A 17,378-nucleotide genomic window follows, 5' to 3' on the forward strand; every position below is an offset into this window, starting at 1 on the left:
ACACTTAAGTGTGACAAACATGCAAAGGAACAGGAAATGAGGAAGGGGGCAAACACTTTTTCACACCACTGTACTGTAACTTTCGTTCTGTTTACTTTTATGATGGCCATTCCCATGTCTCAATTATGTCTCATACGTTGTTTCAATTTGTGGGTTGATAACATTTGTTACAGAGAAAATATAACCTTTTTTGACCAATTAAGAATTTACAGAAATTGTTAGAAATACCCTCGTAAATACCACATTAGGATACCAAGACCTTGAGGAACACCTAAGGGCCATGACACACCAAACCGATAATCGGCCGTGGGACAGTTTGGCGAGATCAGTGACTCGACTCTGTTCGGTGTGTTACATGCCGAAAATCTTTTAAACTGACCTTTGTTGATTTGAAATGAAGACAGATTCAGAAACTGCATGGCCTATTTCTCGCTCAAAATGTTTTCAGAAACACGTTTTGGTAAGTAGAATATTGTAAAATCTGAGATTGTATTCTGAACAAGCCGCCATGAAAGTCTGGCTTTGAATTTCCAGAAAAACCAGACCCACGTGAAGTGTTCGTACAATCAGCTGCCGGTTTGCATGTTTTGAGCAAATTCAGATTAGTGCCGCCTGCCGTTATGGAGACGGATTACGTCTCGTTGCTTTGGTGTGTTCCGAGTCTTTTTTTTGACCAACTCGGGGAGACTGACCAGTCCAACTGCCTTTTCTGCCGACGGTCAGCCTTCTGGTCAGTGTGTCGGGGGCTTTAGAAAATCCATGCTGTGTTTTGGTTTCCACAACATTTGGAGATTTCTGCAAGAATTTGCAATTTTTGCGATTTAATGGTGAGCACTTACGGTCTGGAAACTGCTAAGAGACCCCCTTAATGTCAATATACATAGGAAAGCCATATGTGCACTGAATGCCCTAGGTCTCAAGGTTGTGGTTGTAAAGTTTCATGAGTCTGGGATTATCCTTGAAGTCAAAACTGATCATTTTATACAGTGAGGTCAATTTTCAAAAAATGGATTAGCTACAATAAAATGGCTACTATGGGAACTAACATCACACATAAGTGAAAATGGACTCATTGAATCCACAAGAGCATAGCTTTCGAGTCATACCCATTTCATGCAATTCCAAGACTGTTTTGGGACCCCAGTATGCAGAAATATTCAAATACACCATTTTAGAATAGGCAAAAATAACACATTTATACTGTCCCATGGGTCTCTAACAGTTGAGACTGGTCCGACACTCCAGGCCAATAAACTGGCCAGGCCACAGGGGATTCCCCCAGGGGTGCTCCTGATGGTCAGTTCTGGCCTGTTGCAAAGAAGAAATGGTGAACTTGTCAGATGAAAACCAGAGTACAGAACTCAATGACCTGTAACCTCTAACGAGTCTTCAAGGAAAGCAACGGCTTTCATAGTGCCATTCATGTCACATTATGCAAAACCGGTCACAGTATGCCTCATCACAGTTGTATAGTTAATATATTCTTGACTGGTCCAATTCTTAACAGTGATTAATTGGTTAGTAATTATTTTGCTACCTGTTTTAATTAGTAGAGCAGATGTGTCAGGAATTTCCCAAACTTGTGAGAAGAATATAATATTGTTCTTAAGCTAAACTTCTTTGTTTCACAGTAGCTATCACATCATAGGTGATAAATGGATTCATGCTGGAACAAATCTGTCACTAGCCCAGCTCCTCCTCTTCACTGATGAATCAGACGCTAAGACACAAAGTAGCTTGTAAGCAGAGACAATTGGCCCACTGTGTTATTTTGAGTGGCTGGCTTATCAGCTGTTGAGCCGTGGGAATGAGGGAAGGACATATTGCCATATTTTGCTGCTTGAAACGGTTCATTTCAAGCAGGAAGAAAAAGAAAGGGCGTGAGGGGAGGATATAGGTGTGTGTGTGTGTGTGGGTGTGTGTGGGTGTGTGCGTGCGTGCATGCGGGTGTGTGTGTTTGGGTTGAGGGGGAATACAAATAAGACAATATTTTCACAACAGAAAGAGGGTTTGAAAGAAAGAATTGGCCGAGCACAGGGCTTTGATTTCACTTTGGAGATATAGAGTCCCCGGACCAAACTTCCTAAGCCACCAAGGAGCAATTTTCAGTGCCTATCACAGCTCATTCATCATGGTGTGATTGCCGTGTCGCTGTTATCTTGCTTGTGGGCGGCAGACGAGCCACAGCTGAAAGCCTCCATAAGAATTCCTTACCTGTAGCACTGGCCTGGGAGACTGTGTGTGTTTGTATGTGATTGCATTAGCACTTAACAGTATTTATGGACGCTCTCTTCCAAGCGTTTGTGTGTGTAAATGTGTGTATGTGCAGTGTGTGTATTTGTGTGTTTGTGTGCACTCTTGGCATATTCACCAGGCCTTTACAGGGCAGTTTCATTACACCAACACATGGCCGTCATCTTCTCACTGCAGTTTCCCAAACCGCTCTAAGGCAGTCACAGAGTCAGTCACAGAATTGATTATTATTTTACTGCAAGGCCACAAACCACATATTTGTAATCAGTGGTTGAGTTTGTTACGGGCACTGTTAAGGTCTTAGTGAAATAAAGTTTTTATTAGCCACACTGATGTAATAGAAAAAGCCCATGCTTCCTCAAGATAAAATCATTTTGGTTGTGTCCTAAATCATGCGTGGTATTGTGGTTTCCCTCTATTGTGATATACAGTAGCTTGCCAAGCAGTAGAAAGAGTAATCTGTTTTATTTCTATATTTCTTTTAGTCAATTCTGATCTCTGGTGATTTTTGATTGTGTAACTGGTGGTTTATCATATTTTCAAGGGATCTTTTTTCAATAAAGGACATCCTGAGAAGGTCTTGAAGCCAAGCGCATCACTGAACAGGGTCTTTGTAGGCTCAGACGCCCTGCTACAGTGCAGACTCATTTCACCTTGTATCTTATTCATCCGACTTCATTTTTATTCCACATGTCTCGCCCTAGTCATGTGTGCCCTTCCTGCAGAAGTTGACCACTACCATTTCCTATTAAAAAAACAAAGCCATACACATTCATATAAACACACACTTAGAGCCACCAAACCCCTCACTCCATACACACAAACACAAGCCACAACCGGTGAGAGAAAAAAATAATTTTGCCAAACTTATCTTTAACATACACATGTGCAGCTCACATACTCTCACCTGAGCATGAAGACACCAAATACACACACTCATACACACACACAGCCTGTGTCACACATTTGAGTGAGAAATTTCTTTTTTCCCTGGCTTCATGTAAATACATAGGGTTATTACACCACTAGGAAATCAACAAACAGCCTTGGGTGTTCATATATCCCTCATTTAATTACACTCTTAAATTCTACTCATGCTTAGTGCTCACATTCCTCGTTTCTGAAATAAATCAAATGGAGCAATGCTTTACCTGTAGGGACATCTCTCATTTGGTGCCAGCTTTCTGCCATTGTTAAGGAATCATATATATATATATATATATATATATATATATATATATATATATATATATATATATATATATATATATATATATATATATATCTCAACATTTAAATCCCAAAGCTACAACCCATTCACCTTTTATGCCTGAAACCTGTAGTCTCTTTTGTAAGACCCACTTTCTGCCTTGTCAACTACGGTTCTCATGGTCATGCCCTCATTTCTGCAGACTACCCTTGTGTCACTGGATGCTCTCATATCCACTGACATACGCAATGGTAAGGATTCAACAGTGCCCAGAGAGCCGACTGATTAAAGCAGACGCAGAGGAAGGTTTCTTGGCAGACAGGCTCAGTGGCGCTGAGACATGTGCACCTGAAATTGCACCCATAGACAAAAGAGCTGTCCCCATTTCTGGAAGTTAGTCTGCTTGTTCTCACTGTCTATGTTTTAATCGCCATTTGTTTACTGTTTGTTAAAATTGCTTTATACAATTTTTACATGACCTGGCCTTTTTTTTTATTGACCTAGTATTTTCCGAGTATAGTCCAAGCTTATTTGGCTCCTCTTCAAATAGGACTACCAAACCCTATAAGAGAATGAGATCTCAGCTGCCACAGTTTTTGAGGTTAAGAAAAAAGTTAAGGAAAGCAAAGAAAGGTTGTGTGAAAACATCTTGAACACCCTGAGGTTTTGAAAGGGGGAAACTCCACTGTGGTGTGTGAAGTTTAATGCAAATAACACCCATTGGTGCACCTGGCACTCAGAGTCTGAACAGTATTTGTGTACGTGCTTATGCATATGATATGTTAGTGTGCTTCTTTCTCCGTCCACAACCAGACTTCTCATGGCCTAAGAGACTGCTTTTAAAAGTCTACTTTCTTTAAAACTTCAAACTCATAGCTTTATTGCTGATTTGCTGTGGTGTACAAAAGAAGTTAGATGGAATTTCTTTGTGATTTGTCCTCATGGAAGACAGCACTTTCATACCTTTGTATAGGCTTTTCATTCCTTGAATATTATGTTTATATCATTTTGTCCTTAACTTCACAGAAAGCTTCTGGTGGAAGTGGTTCTTTTGGAAGTGGGGATTATTTTTTTGCCATTGTTTGGTGGAAGTTTTAGGATGAGTATGAACTGCGGCAGATTTATCAACCTTTAATAGCAGTTATGTTTCATTTTTTCTATAACCCAGCACAGATCTGGTTAATAGGCGATTTTGACTAACTTTTTTTTTGGAGCTACTGGAGTTCAGAGAAAAAGAGACAAATTGGAACCAAGGAAAAGAGAACAGCAGACATAAGAAACATCTTGGCGTGATAACAGTCAGACAGTGCCAGTGTTATAGATGGCTGTGTGATTGATGGATGTTTGCCAGGTCTGATTGTATTAGTCTGTTTTTGATACATGATACAAACACAATTTTTTTTTTTAGCCTTGCTCCAAGAAATCAAACTTCATAATTTGTTATAAATGTGAAATGCGTTTAGCTTTCTTAACACACATAACAAAACAAGTGTGTTTTTTTCCTAAAGGGATACATGTTATTCCTATGGTCTAAATAAAACAATCCAAAAATATAAGTGTATATGAACAACTCTCTCCCAAATACACAGGTCCATAGACAATACATTGGTAAAGATGTTCTGGATGACACAGAGCCTCCAGGGGAATGTTGTTATTATGTGGGTGCATTTTTTTGTTTTAGAACTGAGAATAGAATTGGAACCTTACTGGTCCTCTATTCAGTGGGTGTAAAGACCAGTTAAGTGACTGTAGTAGGTTTTGTGTGTTTCTTCATTTCTTCCCTCTCCCCCAATCCGTTATGTACAAAATATCTATGAAAGCCAACCTCTGTAAAAATGTTGCGGAAATTGGAAGGAGAGCGAAAACATCTGACTCGGTCTGGCTTGACTGCAAGTCGGCTCTTGAAAAGCTTCAGCAGTCTGTGAGCTATGAAATTAGCATTTATATTGTGCCTCATGCATGCTGAAACATGAGCATGCATAGATGTCCTGTTTGGCCAGTAAGGTGATGTGTGGCTTTTTTAAGGAGTTAATTATACATTTACTTTTATAGATTGGTATACACAGTCACTAACTGGCGGAAACCTTCACTGACTCTGAGCCGAAGAAAGGTTTTCTGTTCTTTTGTACTTCCTAAAGGACAAAAGGCATAAAGGCAGTTTATATGCTTTAGTTTTGTTATTGTCAAAAAATCCAGTGAAAAGGCTCAAACCCACAACGCTTTAGTTCGTCTTCTTACAGTATTTTGTAACGTCTGGCCTATCTGTGGCCCTCAACTCTAAGCCCTACTGAAGATGCAAAAATGAAAGGATGATTGATGAATACATAGTTTTTTTTCTTGAGAAGGATACATTTTGCCAAAGAGCTTGCCACTTTTTAGACTAAACTGACTTAAACAGTGAATTTGTTGGGGGCTATTTCATCCACATGTTTGCATCACGTCATGTGTACTACTAATATGCAGAAGCAATTATGTTTTGAAGGAAACATAATTCCCATCGGGATTCTGCCCATTTTTATACATATACATTGTTGTTTAACATATCTGACAGGTCTGAAAATGAACAAAATGTTCACTGACCAGGTAATTCATTTATTTCTTTATAATACCCACTGGTAGCAACTACAGCATAATAAAACTATTTTATGGATTGTTTAGACACTTACTCTCACCCCCTAATGCTGGCTCAAATTATGTTTTCCAGCACAATGTAGTTAGAAAAACATTATTATTGTATAAATGTAATTTCTAGGTGACGGGTTTGTGATTTGGTAGTATTCCTAGCTGCAGGACACTGTACTGTATGCAATGAACTCAAAGTAAACTATAGTACCCATGTTGATTATTATGAGGGATCATGTCACCCAGTGCAGTTTGGCTCATTGTTGGTCTATGGCACAGAGGAATAATAATTGATAACATGAAAAAAAGAATATTGCCAAACTTATCCTTAACATACACACTTGCAGCTCACATACTCTCACTTGCATACTGTATCTTGTAACATAGTCTTTGTCAATTACCTCTCTCTGTAAAACGCTGCAAGGTATTGTTGCTATACAGGATGTCTGTTTAATCGAACTATGAGCCTGGTTAGATAAATTGAATCCATATGCAGATTCTAGGTGCGGAGTTACGCAGCCAGATAGAGTCGATCAGTAGTCATTTTATTCTCAGTCTTATCACAGCAGAACAGGTGGCTGTGAGTTCTACTGTCCAGTGATGCAACCAGAAAGAGGCAAGGTGCCCAATCTGGTGTCAAAGTAATCTGAACCCCAACCCTGTACGCAGCAACAGGTTAAACCAAGCGGTTGCCGTGACAACATGACATGTCACAGTAACAGTTGTGCCACCTGATGTGTACAAAGTTCTGAAATATTTTTCTGGGTTTCACTGTAAGGCAAATTAATTGCCAGTCAACCATCTACCACACAATTAACCTGTGGCGATAACAAAACAGTTATACTTCTATTCCAGTTCTTAGAATACACCACAAGACTACTACTTATCCTTTACCCTCCTAAAAGCTGTCACAGTGGCTTTGAATGACTGATGACTCTGTGATGAATTACACACACCACACTGTGGGCATTTATGCCAACTAAAGTAGTTGACAATCTCTTGAACAAGCACATGGTTAAAAAACAAATCTGTGAGCTAATATATTTGGATGAGCACATAAACTTTAGTTGTTGAAAAAACACCCAATAAATGTCTATCTGCAACAATAAAGAAAAAAGTTCTATTCCACCTACTTCTCTTTGTTTTGTTTATTTTAAATAATGGAGAATGTCTGTACATGACAACGCTTAGACTTGTTAATCATTGTAATCTGATGTCTTGTTGCCAAGGTAAGTTAGCTTTAGCTGTATTCACGGGCTGAGTGCATGGATAAAGCAACAGCAAAATGGTACATAATGCTGTATTTTTTATGATGTAGGGGAGCTGAAGAACACCAGCTTGACAGTTGCATTATTTGAAAAATAGCGCAATAAAGTTGGCTCCAAAATACATCACTGTGGCGCTCTTTAAATCTTCCTACAATATCAACTAAATGACAAAACTAGACATAAATAAACAGACAGCCGAACAGAGAGTTGGTTACTTAAAAAACAGGTAGTAAATAGGTGTGTGTGTGTGTGTGTGTGTGTGTGTGTGTGTGTGTGTGTGTGTGTGTGTGTAGGTGTGTAGGTGTGTGTAGGTGTGTAGGTGTGTGTGTGTGTGTGTGTTGAGAGAAAAACTGCTTTTGTTTCTTATCCATTTTTTGCTGGGTATAACAGATTAGCACTTGTCTGTGTGTCTCTGATTTTAGTGCCTGGCTCTGCTTCAAATCCACAAATGTCAGTTTTTATTGAAGGCAGTAAACCTGATGTGAACTATGCCCTCCTAAGGACATAAGGGAGGCTTCCACCATTCTTCCTGACTGCAAAGTGTTTAGTTATGTTCTGTAAAGCAATTCTGTCTAACATTAAATAGGCACTCCAGCAATTTAGTAGGACTCTCACGAAAACTTAGGGAGGCTTTTTAAAAAGAATCATCAATATAGAAGCCACAGTCTAAGATATCCTGACTTGCTCTGCCTTCAGGAAAAAGACCCAGGGCCATCAAAACCAAAACATCCCATTTCCTCAACAGCACTTACTGAAGAGCCATCCAATTATGAAATGGCTCCCCAATTCTGCGCCACCACTTAACTAAAGCAAAGCACTAACTTATGCTTTATTTTAAAACACCTGACTTTATTCTTGTTATGCAACAGATATTTCTATTGCAAGGTTATTTGGGTGTATCGTGTGTTTTTATTTCTTATTATGTGTGTTGTCTGTTATGCTGTGATTGTTGTTCTGTAATCAGCACACTGAGGCAAATTCCTGACAACTAAGTTGTGTTGCAGTAAAGTCTTGATTTTGAATCTGACTTTCTATTCTTAAGAATATGTCCAGATTCCAGAAACCGTGAATCCCACATTCCCCAACTCATTAGCTAATTTCGTTAGACTTTTTCTGCCCATGTCTTTCAAACTCCACAGCCCCAGTTTGTTTTACAAATGAATTATTTTTCATATTTGAAAGTTTAATCCACAGACACAGAAAACGTTTGTATTTTCACAAGCTGAATATAACTCTGCAACAAGTAAACTGAATGATGCAGTCCAGTGTGAATTATTTTTCCTGTGACTGTACAATATGTCTAAATCTCATCTGTGCTCCGTCTTGCTTTGTCACACTTCCATTTATAGACAGTCAGATGGTGATGTGCTGTCTAAGATGCAAACCGTATGTGCTTTTCAGGAGAATCCATATGTGATGCTGCGGCAGAACCACCAACAACTGGAGGGAAACGACCGCTACGAAGGTTTCTGTGTGGACATGCTAAAGGAGCTGGCAGATATTCTCAAGTTTAAGTATCGCATCCGGTTGGTGGGGGACGGACTGTACGGGGTTCCTGGAGCCAATGGAACGTGGACTGGCATGGTTGGAGAGCTCATCTCAAGGGTATGTAAATACATACACATGCACAAACTGCATGATATCATAAATGATTCTTATCGCATCATATACATGTAAGCACATCAGTAACTAAAGTGTATCCTTGAGGTACACAAAAACAAAAGTGTATTGCTGCTCAGCTCTCATGTAGTTTTACAGCGAGCAGCTTTCCTACATGTCATACACCCACTTTTCATTCAGCAGCTGGCCTTTTCAGCAGCCTTGTATTTTCCAAAACAGTCACCGCTTGTTAGTGGCTTGTTCCCTGTCAGCTCCTTTCCTTAAGCTTTTTGAACTGACCTTAACAGACTTTTCTCCTGAATTGGTCTATGTCTTTGCTGTCATATCTCTGAGTGAGGTGTTAAACTCCTCCAGCTACGCTGTATGTAGCTGTTTACACTCAGATAAGCTTATGTAGGGGAGTGGAGAAGTGGGGGTGGAAAAGAAGTAAAACAGGCAAAACATATAGGGAGGATGAGGCTGGGGTGAGAAAGAGGAAAACAAAAATAACGTAGGGAGGGATTGAGCCGATCCTAAGAGGTGATCTGTCTTAATTCTGTGGGCTAATGGAGGGCAAAGCCATTAAGTATGTAAAGCTAGCAGTGCCTGGTCTTGTTATTGTCACAGCCTGCCACCGCACTCGTCGCCTGAAGTTGCCTGTCAAAGGCTAACCTTCAGAAGGTCCATGGTTGAAGTCAACATGTTTATCTGATAGCAGCTTGAGAGGCGGGGGGGGAGCAGACAAAAAGTAAAGACGAACCTGACTGGGATTTGTCATGGGATGGGGGACATCTGGAGGGATGTTTCACAGTGGACAGAAAGGCTTGAGCTTGTTTGGTCAAAGGCTTAGGAAGGAATGGGAAAGATGGCAGAGTGTAAAGATTGTGAATACACTTGGTAGCAGCAAAAGAGGATAGCCTTAGGTTATGTTGAACAACAGATACCTGTGTCCCGGTCAGTGCCATTCAGACAATTAACAATGTTTCACTGAGTGAGGGTGATTAGTTTGACTGACATCAGACAATGAGACATGCCACAAGGAATCCAGACCAAAGTATACTGTAAGTACAGTACTGTATGTCCTTGTATCTTAATCCACAGTGCTGCAGATAGAGAACATAGGCATCTCCAAAGACCGAACTCTTAAAGTCAAATACTACATCCCAGAGGGTAATGTTTAATTCATCCCTCACATTCACAAGTGTTTTTTGTCTGTCTTTTTTTTTACCAGCTTAGCATTATATGTTTGAATGCAAGTGGAAACCGGGATGATGCAATATTGAACAGCCAACATTACATTGTTTTTTTCAGTTACACTAGAAGGCAAAACAGCAGGCAGGCAGAGATATCAAGTAATCAATATTAATATTCTATCTACACATAAATATTTCAGTGGCTGATACGACCGTGTGTTCATTTTTCAAAGGATCAGTGACTTTCTTTGTTGAAATTGCCTGGATGGTCGTTCCCTGCATGTGGCTTCCTTCCGGCAATGGGAGCAGGCGATCAGACTTTCAAACGACGGAGAGAGAAAAAAGATGATGCGGAGGCTGGGGACAGCTGAGGATGGAAGGTCAAAGTCCGCAGGCTGAGTGTAGGGCAGCAGGAAAATAGGCTTGAGTGTTCAGTGTAGGCTTGGTGAGGTTAAAGAGGTGGACATTTTGATGTGTAACACACTAATTAAAGCACACACAGAGTGGGAGCTGGGCTCTTGAAAAATTTAGGTGAAGCTCTAAATTTCTTCTGGTAGCAGTTTAAACCTGTTCTAAAGGTTAGAATAATTAATTTCACATCCAAATGGATGTTGTAGCAAAAACACTCTTTCATGCATGCCAGATATCCCTTTCCCTGTCTCTCTTTCCTGGAGATACCGTGTGTTGTGGGTTTTGAGTGGCGTCTGCAGTGCTGCAGCAGAGCTACCCTCTCTTCACACTCATCCTTCCATTCCTCCCCGTCCCCCAATCCTCTTAGTTTTCCTGCAGCAGACAAAGAGCAATGCGTTGCTGCTTTCACTCTTTGCTCCTCAGGGAGATGAAAAATCCCTTGCAGTTGCACTTTGCTGGTCTGTATTATTAGCAGGGAGCCATACAGTATTCAGCGTACATTGACCATTTCTGTCTGTGTGTGTGTGTGTGTGTGTGTGTGTGTGTGTGTGTGTGTGTGTGTGTGTGTGTGTGTGTGTGTGTGTGTGTGTGTGTGTGTGTGTGTGTGTGTGTGTGTGTGTGTGTGTGTGTGTGTGTGTGTGTGTGTGCGTGTTTTACCAGCCGCTGCTTTGTCAAGTGATTTGTCTTGACAGTGCTCCCTTGGCCGGCCACAATGGTTACCCTCAGCTCTCTCTTGCCCTACACACACACACACACACATACACGCACACACACACACAGACATACAGTTCCAATGCTGGATTATCCTCACCACAGTGCTATTGGCAGACAAAGAGGCTATATGAAACAAAAGGGCATTATTTGTGAATTTGCATCTAGTAGCCCACTTCTTATGTCATCCTTACAAGAACTTAAATTATTGGTTATGTCATAAACTCATGTTACGTCCTCACGGCTATGTCAGTATTCTTTTGAGTGTGTATTCATATGATGATTCACTCTGTTTCAGAAAGCTGACCTGGCAGTTGCAGGCCTCACCATCACAGCAGAGCGTGAAAAGGTCATCGACTTCTCCAAGCCCTTCATGACCCTCGGCATCAGTATCATGTACCGGGTCCACCTGGTAATTTTCCTCCCACCACACACGCCCACTCTATGCGATCGAACTGGCTCTCTTACAGCTTGCAGACATACCACAGCAGGCTGTCAGCCTTGTCTAATAGCTGGAAAAGCACCACTATCCCTTTTGGACTGTAGAGTCTGTCTCTCTTAGCCTGTCCAAATCCTTCCACAAACTTTGCACGTTATAACCTGTTTTACCTCTTAGCTATTCCCTTTACCATGCACTAGTGTTTTCGAGTCCTTACTCTCCTCTTCCTTCTGTCCTCCCCTCCTCCAGACCCTTAGTCTCCCAGTTTTCTTGCTTCTTCTTTATCTTCCCAACATCCTTTACCTTCTGTCCCTGTAGTCCTAACTTTTTAATAGTGTCCAGCTTCTTTTTCTTCTCATGTGTTTGATTTCCTCCTTCTGTTTAACTTCCTGATGAATGTACCAGTTACACAGTTGTTTTCTGTTTGCCCTCTGCTAAGGTTTGGCCATCTTATTTGTGCAAGCAATGCCCTCCATGCCCCACAGAGAGCAAGCCCAAGCAAGAAACAGTGAAACAACAGCAGTGCAGGTGGAAATGAGCCAGTGTTTGTAGAGTCAGTGGCCCATTTATCATCAGTCCTCCCCCAAAACCCAAGGTGACACAGCAGGGCCAAGTATGGCACCGGACACATTCTGTACGTAGGTGATCTGGCACGTGCATAGTTTCCCAAAGGGGCGTTTACTCACATTTTCTCTTGTTCCTGGCTGCCCTTCTTGTAAACTTCCCTCCTTCTCACCTTACCATAGCCTACACACAGCACTAAAATGTGTAGCAGTGAGGGACTCAATTGAGCGCCAACTGTTGAGGAGAATCAATCGATGCTCGCAGCAGGTGCAGTGTTAAATGGGCTGCCGGGTATCACCTCTGAAGAGGGAGGCAGGCTGACGGGTAGCAGCATGAGGAGGTGAAATGGAACTGATGTCCCTCAGGGCTGGCACACAGAGTCACAGTTCAGATAGCACAGACTTGGCACAGTTGACAACAAATTCCTGAATTTATTCCTAATTGACCTCTTCAATTAGAAGGAAATAAAGAAATAAGTTATTATTAAGATAAAGCACTGATGTATGGAGGTTTTGGAAAGATAGAGTAAAGAGAAAGCTACAAGATAAGATTGAAAGTGCAGACAGGTGTCCGTTGTCGGTCTCTGTCTCTCTGCCTCACCGTCACTTATTCATGCACATTTTACTCTCCCATTGCCCCTTGGCATTTTCTCAGATCTGATTCCGAGCGGTCCCTCAGCATGGCTCTAAAATTCGATATTTGAATTTCTGTGACTGCACTGTTTAGTTCTAATCCACTGACTATTGATCCTTAGGCACAGTGCACTACAAGGGGGGTTTGCTGCTTATTTCAAACTTTAAATGAAAATTTCAGTCTAATCAATAAGAATGGCAAATGCAATAAAATAAAGGCGCCAGTATTAATTACCCACAAACTATCGGCCATTTATTCTCCATCTCTCCTCTTTGTCAGTATGTTTGTATTGTACGTCTTTCTCTCTCAAACACAGTTTCCCTATTGTATTTTGCATTTATTAGGAATGTGACACACATTTGCGCTCTGAGCCAATCAATAAGGACAGCATTCTTTTCCATCACAATAATATAGTAAAAGGCAAAATCTGTTTTGGCGAAATTACTCATGTGTATTTACAAAGCTATCTCCAACTGTTTTCCCACCATCACTGCCTTAAAGCACAAATCAGACCAAAATTAATTTCCTGTATAAAACAGCACAAACCTGCCCAGCAGCAAATCACAACATTTAATTACCTGTCAAATTAGTTTTTTTTTGTGTTTTACGTTACTCAAAAACACAGGGGATCTGATTCTATGGAGGGATCATTGTTGCCTTGTATACACACTCTGTTGAATGATTTCTGAAGCACTACATTGGAATATAAAATATAAGAACAAATCTAAGACAGCTTCCAGCTTTTCTGCAGAATGCGATCTCTACCTGTCTAGGTAGAGATCCTTGCCTTTCCTGACTATTTTGTGGCTTCTTGGTTCTCTCTGACATACCATGTGGTTTGAGGCCACGTAAATAAATTTGATTTCCTGTTTCACACAAATCAAAGAGGACACCTTTACCTCAGCAGCCTGTGCAATATGTGAATTGGACATCAGAGTTATGAACCTAGACATAACCTTTAGCTACTGTCAACCTCTTCTCATAAAAGCCATCTCTCCCATAACATTCATCATCTGTACAACAAAACTCCATATGCTGTAACCAAATACCCCAACCCTCTGAGGTACTTTATATATGTGCCAGTTCCATCCTCTAAACATTTCCTTCATTTTGGGGACTGTGCGGCAAAGTAAGCACATGTGTGCGTATAAGAGAAAGAGAAGGCGGCACTTAATTAGACATAGTAGCTAATTGGGGTGTGTAGAAGTCGTGTCAAATTCAGCAGCTGCCCTGAGGGTAGTGCGCGGCACACAGAGCTTTATTGACTCTCTGGCCACGCATGACTTTAGACAAAATAACACAGTCACAAACACATGTTGCCTTGTGCACATACATACGGAGATAGTTTCACACTGTAATGACATACATACATGTACAAAGCACGCAAACATAAAGCCAGACAACCTGGAGAGTCCAGGAGACAGCAGAATGTTGTTATGAATATGACCCTGTGAACTCTGCTATATCAACTGCTCTCTGCAGATTGCCCCTGCGGCTGTCTCAACGGCAGCTCTGACATAATTAGAAATCCACACACTGTTAAACAGCCCAGAAAGAAAGAGTGAACCTGGGTAGACAAGGAGAAGGAAAGGAAGAAAGGCAACATTAAAGAGATTTAGCAAGAAAGAAAAAAGCAAAAGGGGTGGAGTGAAGAAGCAGAAATAAGAGCAAGAGTTGAAATGACAATGGGTAGTCTCAGTATTCAGGCAGGAAGCCTCAGGGGGCAACATTGTTGTATGAATACCAAGAGGCAGGATGACTAGGTGAAATCCTGACTGGATAACCTTACCAGCTCCTTCAGCCACCCTCCTGGGCTGGCATGCCAGCAATCCAGAAAGAGAGAGAGAGAGAGAGAGAGAGAGAGAGAGAGTGCAATGGAGAAAGGACAGTGGGAAGTTAAGAGAGAAAACAAGGGCAGTGCAAGGTAAAAATGAATGAGCTCTTCATCTGCGTGTTAAGAGGAAGAAGGGTTATATACATACAATAATAGGCAGCAATTCCTCGCAATCCTATTTGTTGAGATGTACAGTAGTCATAAAAATAGAAGGCTGTTTCGCCCTCAGCACCACGTCTGCATTCTCTTCCATCCTTTGATTTGCCTTATGCCCTCTTATCATCTTAACGTGACGATAAACCTTTATAAAATGATTCCCCTGGCCCTAATAAAAATGATTCAAACATGGCAGCAAATGTTTATATGTGAGGAGCCAGGACATCCTGTGACTATGATTTGTACTCATGCACCCACATTTACTGCTTGTTCTACACTGAAATCTTGTTATTGCAGCAGGTTTACTTTTAATGTCTAACTCATGTGCCAGAACAACTATCAATATCGATACAGATTTGGTCATTATGTCAAGTGTGTATCTCTCATTAAACAGTAACTACCAGATTAGCCATGGTTGCTGTTTTCCTCAGCCAGAAGTCACCTACCTGCTGCCTCTGTGTGCAGCACTGGTGCTCCCTGTGCACTGGGTTACCCAAGCACGTACTGAATCTGTTCTGCTGCTGCTGACTGACAGCACAGACATCTGCTGACAAGCTTTCAAATACAAGCACACACACATACAAACACACAGCTACTGACAGTCTGTCTTGCACACATAGACTCACCTTCCACAAGGAAGAGAGAGCAGACCACCTATATGAGCTCACTTCGCCATTTGGATAGACTGGGATGTACTTGTGGTTTTGTAAATTTCAAGTCAAAGTCAATTTGTCATTGATAACCTATGAATAACTAAATACACTCAATATTTACGTACATAAGTTATTTAAACTGTGCTAACATCAGTGAATCTGAGCCCTCAGTGGCACAGATGAATCAGAGGTAAACATCTGTGAAGGACAGATGCACTCATTCATAATTTCTTCATATCACAGGAAACTAGAATCATCACATACACTCAAGCCCATGTAGTGCACTTACTGTACTGTGAACTTAGAAAGCTGCAGCAAAGCTAATTTAAATCTGCAATAACCGATTTGTGTGGCCACACAACAAGCTGTACATATAACATTGGCACATAATCCTTTATAAAGCTATTATGGCATATCCAGCAGACAAGGAGCAACGTTAGCATTCATGTAATTTGAGTTTCTAGCAACCTGATAAATGTTAGTTCAATCAACTCTCTTTTAGCTCTGTTTTTGGTCTTTACTAACCAATGAGGGAAATATCTGGCTCTTTTGCTGCAAAATGCTCCACTATGTTCTCCAGCCAGTCACTAACTCTGATCAGTACAGGAGAGGAAATAATAAGAACATAAAAACATTAAAGATGCTGCAGTGTAATCAAAACAATGAGCTGAAAAGCACTAAAACGCTCCACGGAGTTGTGAATTCTCTGTTGGTTCATTACTACAGAAAACCCTTTTCACATTATACATAGATCCATTGTAATTTAAATATTGATTAGTGCAGCTTTACAAACATGACATCGAAACCCTGATGTTGTCTCAAGATGATCAATAAAGGGAGATTAATTAATCCCTTTCTTTCTAGGACCCTTTTACAAGACCTTAAGTGTTTGTAAAATGGTCACAAAATATCCTGACACATTTTAAAAGTGTGCACAATGTTTTTTTAATACATTTTATGCAGTTCACATTAAGCTTATCTGAATATCTGTGTGCTCATTGGTGTGTCTCTTACAGCCTCAGTCACCACGGATAATTTCTCCTCCAACTCCTGAAAACATAACTTTGTCTCTGAGTGTTGAAGCACACATTACGCCACAGGAGATAACTCTGAAAAACATTTAACTCCTATTGTCTACATGTTGTCTTTGTCATTCCTGTCTCTTCCTACCATTCGCTCCGTTTCTATTTCTGATCTTCTGCACCTTCACTTCTCCACCATCTGTGAGCATTGGTGTCCCGCGTCTCTGCAGCTCTCTTCATCTTAATTATAGCACCTTGGTGGGAGCTTAAGATGTGGACATGCGGGGCAAGCATTTAAAAAGAACGCTGTTTCAGCATGCACCAACCTGGACCAGTAAACAAGAGGACTCATGTCAGCACATACTGCTCTTTCCCACATAATGTCAGTGCCAACAAGAGGCAGTTTGCCAGTGATACTGATTCTACAACAATACTCTACCTCTGAGATGGCCATTGTTTCTTTCACCACTCTACTGTTCTATTTTGAGACAGCTATCATCATCATCATACACATCACACTCTATATATAGACAGACCGACATTAAGACTGGCAGGCTGATTTGAATCATGCAATAAATGATACTGAATCCTTTCCTGCTTTCAGCACCTCTCCTATTTTACGCAGTCAGGCTAATGTTCAAGTGATTACAGACGGATTAATGAATTTTCAACTTTGCCTAAGTCTAAATGGGGGTTCGTTTACCATAACAAATGCCCACCAAAATAATTTCACCCTCTTGCTGCAAATTAAATTTGGAGGGCCTCAGAAATGATTTACTGCAGTGTTTTGGCATGTGTGATGTCCCCTAG

The 17,378-nt window shown here is 40.9% G+C and overlaps 1 protein-coding gene and 1 long non-coding RNA gene across 4 annotated transcripts in view; one reads left to right on the forward strand and one right to left on the reverse strand.

Moving 5' to 3' along the window:
- The window catches only part of LOC117941915, a 26,193-nt gene extending 25,832 nt beyond the window's left edge, over nt 1–361 (reverse strand). The window contains exon 1 of the long non-coding RNA XR_004656003.1: nt 272–361. This is a non-coding gene — a long non-coding RNA (uncharacterized LOC117941915). The remainder of the gene's footprint in view (nt 1–271) is intronic.
- The window catches only part of grik4 (glutamate receptor, ionotropic, kainate 4), a 288,509-nt gene that overhangs the window by 261,819 nt on the left and 9,312 nt on the right, over nt 1–17,378 (forward strand). For all 3 annotated transcript variants that reach the window (XM_034867139.1, XM_034867140.1, XM_034867141.1), the window contains 2 exons: nt 8,755–8,958; nt 11,566–11,679. In XM_034867139.1, the coding sequence (XP_034723030.1) occupies nt 8,755–8,958; nt 11,566–11,679 (318 nt within the window). The remainder of the gene's footprint in view (nt 1–8,754; nt 8,959–11,565; nt 11,680–17,378) is intronic.

The sequence above is a fragment of the Etheostoma cragini genome, chromosome 3 (genome assembly GCF_013103735.1).
Source record: "Etheostoma cragini isolate CJK2018 chromosome 3, CSU_Ecrag_1.0, whole genome shotgun sequence".
Classification (NCBI taxonomy): domain Eukaryota; kingdom Metazoa; phylum Chordata; class Actinopteri; order Perciformes; family Percidae; genus Etheostoma; species Etheostoma cragini.